Source organism: Microtus ochrogaster, linkage group LG9, assembly GCF_000317375.1.
Source record: "Microtus ochrogaster isolate Prairie Vole_2 linkage group LG9, MicOch1.0, whole genome shotgun sequence".
In the NCBI taxonomy this organism is placed as follows: domain Eukaryota; kingdom Metazoa; phylum Chordata; class Mammalia; order Rodentia; family Cricetidae; genus Microtus; species Microtus ochrogaster.
This window is the reverse complement of record NC_022034.1, coordinates 872049-884420: the sequence shown is the minus strand read 5'-3', so window position 1 is coordinate 884420 and position 12372 is coordinate 872049. Positions and strand designations below refer to the sequence as shown.

At 35.5% G+C, this 12372-nt stretch overlaps 2 protein-coding genes across 2 annotated transcripts; both read right to left on the bottom strand.

The window, feature by feature from the left end:
- Window positions 1–2042: 2042 nt before the first annotated feature.
- LOC102001015 (olfactory receptor 8H1-like) lies at window positions 2043–3002 on the bottom strand. Its single transcript, XM_005363477.1, has one exon. The coding sequence runs from the start codon at window positions 3000–3002 to the stop codon at window positions 2043–2045; it is 960 nt and encodes a 319-aa protein (XP_005363534.1).
- Window positions 3003–5722: 2720 nt separating this feature from the next.
- Window positions 5723–6667, bottom strand: LOC101991492 (olfactory receptor 8H1-like). Its single transcript, XM_005363286.2, has one exon. The coding sequence runs from the start codon at window positions 6665–6667 to the stop codon at window positions 5723–5725; it is 945 nt and encodes a 314-aa protein (XP_005363343.1).
- Window positions 6668–12372: the final 5705 nt, after the last annotated feature.

Below are 12372 nucleotides of genomic sequence, written 5' to 3'. Positions count from 1 at the left end.
TGGCAAAAGTCTTTCAGTAACAAATAAGGTCATGGTATACAAGCCACAAAGGAGTAAATCTTAAAATGAAATTTGTCATAATCAAAGTTTGAATTTCTGTTCCTTTCTTTAAGTGTGTAGAAAGCACTTGCCAGTTTGCACAAATTAGTCTGAGTGGTTTACCAAATTGCAACACAGGTCTTGATATTCCAAGTTCATGCCACTCAAAAGTTTCTAATAAAAGAGAGACAAATTCCATAGTTTTATTTGAATTGGATCATTGATATAACAATACTAAGTAAGAATATAGTTATTGTGTGGATTCATAAGGGTTTCAATCAATGAATTTTCCTTGGGATATATTAATGGGCACCTGACGATTCTTAACTATACGTTGCTGCCTATGTATCACATTCCTTGTTAGTAGCCACAATTTACAAGATGTAAATTTATGGAAGTAATGGCATTAAGTTTTTGTTCGTCAAATCTAAATGCACTAAACATAGCAAGTTTTCTATAAGAATTCTTGGTGCTCCTATCATTAATTATATATAAAATAAAATTTCAGACATTATATTTAAACAATGATTTTCATTACCAATATAAAGAGGAATTCCTTTTATTCCCACAGTATAATTTATAATTTCCCTACCCTTCTCTGCAAGTTGAGTTGAAGCACAATAGTCGTAGGACCCTGTAGAGAAGCATATTCTTTGACCACCACAAGAATACCAATGTCTCTCCAATATTACTCCTATATTAATTAGAGGATTAAGAATATATGCATAATAAGTATGATTAGTCCCTGCTACCTCTACAGATCCCATCACGTCAGGATTCAGAGAATTTTATGGAAAAAGAAACATAAAGATTTTAAGAGCCAGTGGAAGTATAAGACATCAAGAACACAAGGCCTTCCAGACACAGCAGAACAGGTGTACATATGAACTCACAGAGATTGTGGCAGCAAACACATGGCCTGCAAATGTCTAAGTCAGGTAGGGTCCCAGATCTCAGATGGTAAATGGGCACAAATTTCGTTGTTAAGTGAGAAGCTATCTCCAACTGGCAAAAACACTATCTTCAAAGGAAAATTAAATCTCTTTAACAGAGTTTCGATTGGCATCAAACCACACTTACAAGCCTGTCTCATGTCCACCAAAAGATGACAAACACAAAATAAACTCAACTATATTTTTAGAGGTATATTTTATCATGGTGTTTAATCTGGGCATTTTTGTTTTTTACCTTACTGGTCTTTTGCTTATGTATTGTGATTTCTGATTTTCTATATGAATCAATGCATGTTTCTCAGTGTTATCTATAATGCTACAGATACTGTTCACCAGTGTAGCAAACACAGGCACTACAAGTCTTGTAATTATAGAAACAAAAATACATGAAAGAAAGGTAAAACCACAAGTTAAGTGAATGGAAGAAAAGAAAAAGGCCATAAAACCTGAAATGTTATATGACAGACTCAGGATCAGAAATGACAAAAACCAGTAAATGAGTAATCTACAAATGTTTGCAAATCACTACTTCTAATAACAAAATTAAGCAAATTGTAATGTAAAAAAGATTCTAGAAAGCACAGATAGCAGAGGATAAATAAATCATGAACTCCTTTCATAGTACTTATATATAATACAGCCAGTACATGGAATAGCTTCTGAAATTAGGGGCATTGCATACATATTAGGAGACTTTAAATGAAGAAAATTTTAATTCTATGTCTAGTAAAGACTACATAATTCGAGAAAATAGAAATTCATTGTTAAATATATGTCTTAGTGTGTCATCTTTTTTGAATGTGAAACTGGAGCCTTACACAACTGATAAGTTCCTACAACACAAGCATAAGGATGTGAGTTTAGGTCCCAGACCAACGTAAGTATCCTAGCAGATAAACAGATCTGAAAGCCTAGTGCCAGCTAGCAATGACAGTCACATCCCCCAAAGGCTCTGAGCAGCCAGCCTAGCAACAGGTGAGTACTGGCTTCAATAAATCAACCTGTATCAAAAGCTAATGTGGAGAACAAGATAGTAGGAAACAATGTGACTCACCGCTTACCCTCATTCAACTTCCTGAATCCTTGTCTCTTCTTCACTAATCTAACAACAGCACCTTTCACTTCTTTGTTCCTGAGACTATAAATGAGTGGGTTCAGCATGGGGATCACAATTGTATAGAAAACAGAAGCTACTTGGTCCTTTCCCAGGGAGTAGGACTTACTCGGTTTTAAATAAGTAAAGATCAGAGAACTGTAAAAGACAGTGACTCCAAGGAGGTGAGAGGCACAAGTGGAGAAGGCCTTTTGCTTTCCTGAAGTGGAATTGATCTTCCAAATAGTAGAAAGAATGAACACATAGGATACAGATATTGTGATAAGGGAACCCAGAATGGTGGAACCTGCAAAAATGAATATAATTATTTCAACTACATTTGTGTCACTGCAGGACAGAGATAAAAGTGGAGATGTATCACAATAAAAATGATGGATGACGTTGGACTTGCAGAAATGTAGTGTATTCATGGCAAGCACACCAACAGAGGAATCCACAGTTCCAATCATGTAGGATCCAGTGAGCAAGACAAGACAGCATTGTGAAGACATAATGATAGGATAATGTAAAGGTTTGCAGATAGCTATGTAGCGGTCATAGGCCATTGAGCAAAGCAGAAGACATTCAGTAGCTGCCAAGAGGATGAAAATGTACAGTTGGGTGAAACAACCTATAAAGGAAATGCTCTTGTTCAAAGTCATCAGGTTCTCTAAGGTTTTAGGTGTGATGGCAGTCGAGTAACTGAGGTCAAGGAATGACAGATGGATGAGGAAGAAATACATTGGGGTGTGAAGCTGGCTATCAACACAAATGATAAGCATCATTCCTGTGTTCCCCAGCACAGTGACCATGTATATCAGGAGAAACAGCACAGAGAGGACTAACTGGATCTCTTTGGAATCTGTCAGTCCCAAGAGGATGAAGTCTGGTTTATTTGTGTGATTCCAGGTGTTCATAGTGAATATCCCTAAATGATAAGAAATCAAAGATAGTGTATTGTTTTTAGGATGGCATAGAGATTCTTGTGCATTTTCCTATTGTAGTTTTTATACCTATAGCATATAACAGCAAATAATTCAATTACCAATTATAAGTACAAAGTGCCATTTGATAATGTTATCATCTGTAATAAAATGTGCTATAATTAAAAAACTTGATACTAGCTTAAATGATATCCTTTTATGAATTTAATACACAGGAAATGTTATCATGTATGTGATAATAATTATCCCCTTATTTTATAGTCATATAAGAGGCCAAAAATTCAGTTAATTTATGTGAACAGAGAAGAATTCATTTAGAGTTTTGGATCATTGTAAAAATGTAAGATACCAAAGATGTTAGTCATAATCTTTTTCCAGTTAAGTCTAAATGAAATGTCACACATTTAGTGGACAAAGATAGAAATCAACTTTGATACATCATTTCCTGCTTTTTCCAATATCATATAAGTCTAATTGATTTTACAGAATTTTAATAGCCTGCATTAATAAAAATAATTATCATTAAAAATGGAGTAAGTTTTGAATATTCAAAACAGTTTTAAAATAAAGTTATTCATGAAGTCTGAATCATATCTGGGATTCTCTCCTTCCACCTATTCTGTTTGACACAATCCTGATGTTACCTTTGAAAGTACCAAATGGAATGTATACTTATATTTTTAATATAATCTTTATTTTAATTACTTTAAGTCTTTACAGTTTTAAAAATACTTACTCTGAATACCAACCTTGATAGAAAAAAATGAAGTCAAAATACTTCCTATAGCATTTGACTGGAAATATTCAATTCCCAAATTTTCTCACAAATTAAAGAGAAAATTTATTTAAGGATTTGAATATGTTAGTCTTAGAGTTTTTGTTTTTCCTTTGACTATTTTTTTCATTTTTTTTTTTGGAAACTCATTTTTTGAACTTCAGAAATAAATTAGGTTATTCTTGTTATTCTTCTCAGGTCTTTGCCAAAATCAAGTTTTATTGGAAATTATGGCCCAAATTTATTCCATGGACAATTGTGAATCTGAGCAGCACAATATATGCCTTTTGTCTCTAATTCTTAACTCCAGGACAACTCATATAGTGTTATGAGCATCATATAATGTAGTCATTCTCAGGAGGAAATTTCTAAGACAGATTTCTTGGCAAAGAGTCAAGGACTGAGGTCAAAGGACTAATTTAGAAAAGTTTTTCCTTTTCTCTGAGAGCCCACAAAGAAGAACATAAAGCCGTGTTATTTTTTCTGATGTACTACATTTATTTATATACCTATAAATACAATAAAAAATAAAAAATAAATGTTCTTCAACTGGCAGTGGATAATAAAAATGTGATTCATATTCTCAATGGGCTACAATTCATCTATAAGAAAGTAAAATCATAAACTTTGCAGGTAAATATCAGGAACTAGAAAAGATCATGTTGAGAATGGCAACAGAGACCCTCAAAGACCAATCCTTCATGTTTCTTTCTCATCTGATTCTACTAACTCCAAAACATTAGATAATAATACATATCTTTGACTAAATGAAAAAAATGCTAGGGCTCCTCAACTGTACAATTATTTTATTGTAGATTTTGTTATGGTATTTTTTTTCTACTGCAAAGGGAAGTTCCTTGGTGAGAAGAGAGAACCACACTTATCAGTGAATATATGGAGACATATTCTATTGTTTTTACCTAACATTTTTAAGTCCACCAGAATCACTTCTTCAATTTCGTGTCTGTTTATCATACAGAGACACACATGCTCATTATTAGACTGAGAAGAACCCGTGCCCGAATGTTCATAATTGTTACAGGTTTTCTTTATTTTATTTTATTTTATTTTATTTTATTTTATTTTATTTTATTTTATTTTATTGGTTCCTGTCCTAGAACTAGCTCTTCTAGACCAGGTTGTCCTCAAACTCACAGAGACCCGCCTGCTTCTGCCTCTTGAATGCTGGGATTAAAGGCGTGTGCCACCACCACCGGGCTGTTACAGGTTATCTATTCAGGAAAATGTCAGTTCTGAATTGCAACCCATATTTGTCTGTAACTTAGTTGTATTTATTAATTTAATTTGAACTCAAATTTTGAAAATACAGATTGTATTTCTTTTCAGATAATTCTTTGTGATTAAGCATAACTAGATATAATTTCAAAAACATAAGGCAAAAGACTTTATATACAAGCAAACTTGCTTCAAGTAAATCAATATGCTTATAATGTCATTAGTGATTGTTTCCTCAAATAGATTTCAAACATTATCATAAAATATTGTTTTAGAATTATTCTCCTCTGCTGCCAATGAAATTGAGAATTAAATGATCTGTGAAATTTGCTGAATCATATTAGAAAGGATGACACCTGACACTGTGGTCACTTTGAAAATTGTCTTAGTCATTATGTAATAATAAGATTTGTTCAGGGTAGAATTTTAAGAACTGTAATCACATTTTATTTTTCATATTAGTTGACCAAAAATCAGATAATTAAACCATGTGTATAGCAAGTATTTCATTTGCCATTATAAAATGTACTTTTCAAAACACATACCTAGAAATTGCCAAGAAATGTTTGTATAACTAAAACTCTACGAAAAATAAGGAAGTAAACTTTTTTTATTTTTAGATGGAGAGGCCAGGGTGATAATTCAAATAAAAGAAAGTTAAATTCTTAGTGTAATTGTTTTCTTAGGTGTCCAAAGTTTTCTCTCTCTTCTTCATAACTCTACTGACAGCACACTTTACTTCTTTGTTTCGAAGACTATAGATGAGTGGGTTCAGCATGGGTATTACAATGGTGTAAAACACAGAAGCCACTTGATCCTTTCCCAAGGAGAAAGACTTATTTGACTTTAAATGAGTGAAGATCATGGTCCCATAAAATATGGTGACTGCCAGGATATGAGAGGCACAAGTTGAGAAGGCTTTTTGTTTCCCTAAAGTGGAATTGATCTTCAAAATAGTAGAAAGAATGGAAATGTAAGATGCAGATATTGTGATAAGGGACATCAATAGAGTGGAACCAGCAAAAATGAATATAATGAATTCAATATCATCTGTGTTGCTGCAAGACAAGGCAATAAGTGGGGATGTGTCACAAAAAAAGTCCTGGATGACATTAGAGTTGCAGAAATCCAATGTAGCCATACATAACATATTGACAGTGGCATCCAGAGCTCCAAGCACATATGACCCACCAAGAAGGGTAGTGCAGAATCGGCTGGACATAACGACTGAATAGTGCAGAGGGTTACAGATAGCTACGTACCGATCATAGGCCATGGAAGACAGAAGGAAACACTCAGTAGCGGCCAAAAGGACAAAAAAGTACATTTGAGCGAAGCAGCCCACGTAGGAAATGTTCTTAGAAGAAGTCAGCAGGTTCTCTAAGGTTTTAGGTGTGATGGCAGTTGAGTAACTGAGGTCAAGGAATGACAGGTGGGTGAGAAAAAAATACATCGGAGTGTGAAGCTGGACATCTAGATGAATGATCAGTATCATGCCTATGTTCCCCAGCACAGTGAGCAGGTATATCAGGAGAAAAATCACAGAGATAACCAGCTGGATCTCCTTGGAATCTGTCAGCCCCATGAGGATGAAATCAGGCTTACGTGTATAATTCCAGGTATTCATTGTGAGCTACCGTAAACTGTTCAGGAATTAAAAGTGATACTTATGTTGAATGACTGTCAATAAAATATTTTATGCATGTTTAAATATTTCTATAATTGATTTTTCTTGTGTCAAATTGATATATATTTTATGATGTTATTTTTAAAAAAAGTGTCAAAAGAAATAAACATGACATTTGTTAATTATGTAATAAACATAATGGACTTCTTTATTATTTCAATGAAACTCATCTTATTTGCAATGAGGGACAAAGTGCCGAATATTAAATAACTACTGAGGATTTGGTTCATATGCTCTTGGTTATCTGTATGTATTCTGACTACAGGATGTGCTTGTTATTCTATTCTGTTCTTTACACACTTAGGGTTTGAAATCTAAACAAAATTATGACTATTCAATAAAAAAAGGTTGAAAAACATTTCAACAATATCTCATTTTCTTAAAATATGAATCATCTCTCATTACTAATAAATCTCCATTTTATCCTTTTTCCAGAAGTCTTTTGACAGCACTAAGACATATGACTAACCATGAAAAGATTATCTGCCCAAGAAATTCAAAATCAAAGTTACACTGAAAGTAGAGTTTCAAAATATGATGTTTACTTTTAGAATATCATATCATTAGCTATTTTGTCAGAAATCCTGACAGTCCTGGTGAAAGTTCTCATCTCAGGGTGTGCAAACAGTCATACATTAAGAACCTTTTTTTTTAACAGTTTAACTGATATCTTATAAACATCAGAATACTTACTGTGAGTCAAGCTGTTGCGAAACAACCACAGACAGAGATTTCAATATCATATGCCTAAAATTTTGACAACTTTTGAAATTTTCCTTGATATTTTCAAATATCTGTAGATCCATTTTCTTTAAAGGATAAGGGAAGTCAGTCAAACCGTCTTATTCAGTCTTGTTGAACTAGAACACTCACACTAAAAACAGCATGAGTGCTAGAATCTCTGATGATCCTCAGTAGAGCAGTCTGTGCCCTTTCTGTCTACCCAATAATCATACAGAAATTTATAGAAGAGTGCTGAGCATCGTGTAGCCCATGGTCGTCCTCAGGGGCCAATCCAGTTCTTAAGCAAGTTTGGCATGCCTTTGAGAAAGAATGTTCATTGAGTAATTGAGCCAAAGTTTGCATTTTTAGAAGCCCCACAATGAATAAAATGAGCAATTCTTCTCTTCTAATGATACATAAGCAATGTTTAGTGTATGTATGCAGTCATCTTTTATTAATTCAGAAGAAAAAAGAATTTCACTGTTATAAGTATTTATTGGAATGATTCTATAAAAATAAACTGTGTTCATTAAAAACTATAAGCAACAATACTATTTCAGCATGCCTCACTTCTAACTCCTGCTTATGATTTATTTTCATTTCATTAAATATAACAGATGAGACACAAAATTAAAAATTACTAACCATTAAAAAACACATATTTAATTTGATGGGATCAGGTTATATTCTGTCTTAAATGAGAATAAACTGATGTAAATATGAACTATGATTTAAATAAAGCTAAATAGTTTTTGAAGACTATTTTCCCAGAGTGAAGAATAAAAATGAGGATAAGTCATTTTACTCAGAGAAAACTGGAGTAAAAGACTTCTGCTAATTTGTCATCAAGTGTTGGTGAAATAAAATTCTTTATATGTAACATTGAGTCCTTTAGAAGGGGAGGTAAACATACCCCAGAATCAGGTAATATTTTAATATTATCAATAGTGACTTTTTAAAAATACTTTTGTTGTTTATTTTTTTTTTTAGTTGTTGAAAAAAATTTCTGCCTCCTCCCCATTTCCCTCTCCCTCCTCCCACACATCGCCCCTCCCCCCACTCCCATCCCCCTCTCCCCACTCCATTCCCCCTCCCTCTCGAGACTGAAGAGCAGTCCAGATTCCCTGCCCTGCTGGAAGTCCAAGGTCCTCCCACTTCTATCCAGGTCCATGAGGGTAAGCATCCAAACAGGCTAGGCTCCCACAAGGCCAGTTCATGCATTAGGATCGAAACCTAGTGCCATTATCCTTGGCTTCTCATCAGCCTTCATTGTCAGCCACGTTCAGAGAGTCCGGTCTCATCCCATGCTTATTCAGTCCCAGTCCAGCTGGCTTCGGTGAGCTCCCAATAGATCAGTTCCACTATCACAGTGGGTGGGTGCACCCCTCGTGATCCTGACTTCCTTGCTCATATTCTCCCTCCTTCTGCTCCTCATTTGGACCTTAGAAGCTCAGTCCGGTGCTCCAAACTGGGTCTCTGTCTCTATCTTGATCCATCACCAGATTAAGGTTCTAAGGTGATATGCAATATATTCATCAGTATGGCTATAGGATAGGGTCATTTCAGGTTCCCTCTCCCCAGTTGCCCAAGGTACTATCTGGGGACATCTCCCTGGACACCTGCGAGCCGCTCTAGAGTCAAGTCTCTTGCCAACCCTAAGATGGCTCCCTTAATTCGGATATATATTTCTTTGCTCCCGTATCCACCCTTCCTTTATCTCAACCATTCCTTTCCCCCAAGCTCCCCCCATCCTCCCCTTCTCACGTTTCTCACCCCATTTCCCCTTGGAGACATTTTTGTGTGTATTATATTTTGAATGAACTTTCTATGACCAATGCTATTTGTTAAATGTGTCTTATCTATTACTGACTAGACTATGTAGTTTGTAGAAACCAGCATTTAACTATGGGGCAAGCAGGTCACCTTGATGATTTCAGACAACTGAGAAGCTAAGGTTGAAATTCCACATCTTTCTACATGAATCTTAGTATAGATCTATTTTCATTCTTATACATGCTTATATCCAGTTATTCCAGGACCATTTTTTTAAATATGCTTTTTTTTATTTAGTATTTCTTGCTTCTTTGTCAAAAATCAGGTGTTCATAGTTGTGTGGACTAATATTTCATTCTTTGATTTGTTTCCATTGGTCCTCTTGTCTGTTTTTATGCCAATACCAGGCTGCTTTCAGTACTATAGCTCTGTAGTAAAGTTTGAAGTCAGGGATTGTGATGACTCCAGAAGTTCCTTTATTGCACAGGATTGTTTTGGCTTTTCCAAGATTTTTGCTTTTCCATAGGAAGTTGAGTACTGTATGTTCGAGGTCTGCGAATAATTTTGCTGGGATTTTGATGTGCATTGCATTGAATCCATAGATTGCTTTTGTTAAGATTGTCATTTTCACTTGTTAATTCTGCCTACCCAAGAGCATGGGAGATCTTTCCACTTTCTTCTGTCCTCTTCAATTTCCTTCTTCAAAGATTTAAAGTTCTTGCCATACAAGTCTTCCACTTGTTTGGTTAGAGTTACTCTGAGATATTTTATGCTATTTGTGGCTATTCTGAAGGGAAATGTTTCTCTGATTTATTTCTTAGCCCATTTATCATCTTTGTAAAGGATAGCTACTGATTTTTTATTTTTAGTTAAACTAATATCCTGTTACATAACTAAAAGTGTTTATAAGTTATAGAAGTTTCTTGATAGAATTTTTGGGATCGCTTATGGAAACCATCTTATCATCAGCAAATAGTGAGTATTTGACTTCTTTTCTAATTTGTATCCCCTTGATCTACTTTTGTTGTCTTATTGCTCTAGCTAAGACCTCAAAAACTATATTGAATAGATATGGTGAGAGTGGGCAACATTGTCTTGTTCCTGATTTCAGTGGGATCACTTTGAGTTTCTCTCCATTTAGTTTGATGTTGACTGTTGGCTAGCTGTATATTGCCTTTATTATGTTTAGGTATGTTACTTTTATCCCTGTTCTCTTCAAGACCATTATCATGAAGGGATATTGTATTATGTCAAAAGCTTTTTCAGCATCTAATGAGAGAGATGATCATGTGGTTTTTATTTTTCATTTTGTTTATATAGTATACCTCATTTTCTTATTCATTCTTCAGTTGAGGGGCTCTATGCTAAAGAGACACCTCAGCTGTTAAAGGCTAGGCTCACTATAACATATATTTCTGTTATTCTTAGGTTTGTTTTTTCATATTATCCCAGATTTCCTTGGTGTTTTGTGCTAGGATTTTTTTTATTCTTAGTATATTCTTTGACTGATGAATTTATTTCTTCTATCATTTCTTCAATGCCTGAGATTCTCTCTTCCATCTCTGTATTCTGTTGGTGATGCTCCCATCTGTAGTTCTTGTTTCAATACCCAGACTTTCCATTTCCTGAATTCCCTTTGTTTGAGTTTTATTTATTTTTTTCCATTTCCATTTTTAGCTCTTAAACATTTCCTTCATTTGTTTGTTTTTGCTTGGACTTCTTGTTATTATTTAATTTTAATTTTTTTGTATGTCTTTTCCTCAATTTCTTTAAGGTATTTCCTTCATTTCCTCCTTAGGCACTGATGGAGGAAGGTCATTGGTTAATTAATAAAGAAACTGCTTGGCCTGATAGGTTAGAACATAGGTGGGTGGAGTAAACAGCAGAATTCTGGGAGGAAGAGCAAGTGAGCTTAGACACCATGCCTCTTCTCTCCAGGGCAAAACACAATGAAGCTCCCACCCAAGATGGACATAGGCTAGAATCTCCCTGGTAAATCACTACCTTGTAGCGCTACACCCATTAATAAAAATGGGCCAAGCAGTGTTTATATGAATACAGTTTGTGTGTTGTTATTTTGGGGCATAAGCTAGCCAGGAAGCCAGGAGCGGGGTGGCAGGAACACAGCCCGTAGCTCCCACAACAAAGCACCTCTGTCATCTTCAAAAAATCATTTTGAAGATCGATTTCTTATGCTTCAGCTATGTTGGATTATTTATGCCTTCCTGTCATAAGACAGCTGGGCTCAAGTGTTGCAATATTTTCCTTTCTGTTATTGTGTTCTTACACTGGCATTTTGGCCTCTAGATTTTTGATGATTATAGTTCTAGGTGTTTATTCCTGCATTTGTGGTTTTATGGATGAGTGTTGTGTTCCTTGGTTTCTTTTTCCTCTTTGATCTTCTGACCTGGGGTTCTTAGATGCAGCCTTTCTTCTTCAGTTGTTGTAGGCCCAGATAAGGAGCCCAGGGGAGGGAAATGAGTCTGGAGTTGCTTGGAAGGCTTAAAGGGATTAAGTGGGTGGTTAGTGGTATCTTACCTGTGGTGCCTAGGTTAAGCCTGTCCTCCAGTAAAGCTCCCAAGATTTTGGGCATCAATGTGGAGACCAGGAGAGAGGGTGAAGTCTGAGGTTATTGGGTCGTCTTTAAGGACTGTTAAGAGACAGTGGGAAATATCTTGCCTGCAGTCCCTAGGATCATTCTGAACTTTGCTATGGTTCTTGTTTAGAGCCCAGGTGAGGGAATGCAGTCTGGGTTGATGGGAGGGGCTTAAGGGGTTTAATGGAGAGTGGGTGGTGTCTTATTTGGGAACCAGGACCAGTCTGGCCTCCCATAAGGCTGCAAGGTTTTGGTGCTTGTGTGAAATCTGATAGGATGTTAGATGGACCTATTTTAACCAGGGAAAGGAAATCAGAGCAGCAGAACAATAGCATCACATGCAAGTATTTGTGACTCACACTTAAGTCAGTTCAGGAGAAATGAGGATAAAACAAACCTGTGGGCTACATCCAAGGACATTTTTGACTTTTGTGAACCAATCTCATTCTGGGCTTCTATGTTTTCCTCTGAAAGTTATTTCCTGGCATCAGTCTGATCTCCTGAATAAAGTTGCCTTATGATCTCCCTTTTCTGTTATTAGGTTTTGATGGGG

Bases quoted from the DNA above. Each gene is read 5' to 3' on its own strand.
- LOC102001015 (XM_005363477.1), bottom strand. From the start codon at position 3,002: ATGAACACCTGGAATCACACAAATAAACCAGACTTCATCCTCTTGGGA.
- LOC101991492 (XM_005363286.2), bottom strand. From the start codon at position 6,667: ATGAATACCTGGAATTATACACGTAAGCCTGATTTCATCCTCATGGGG.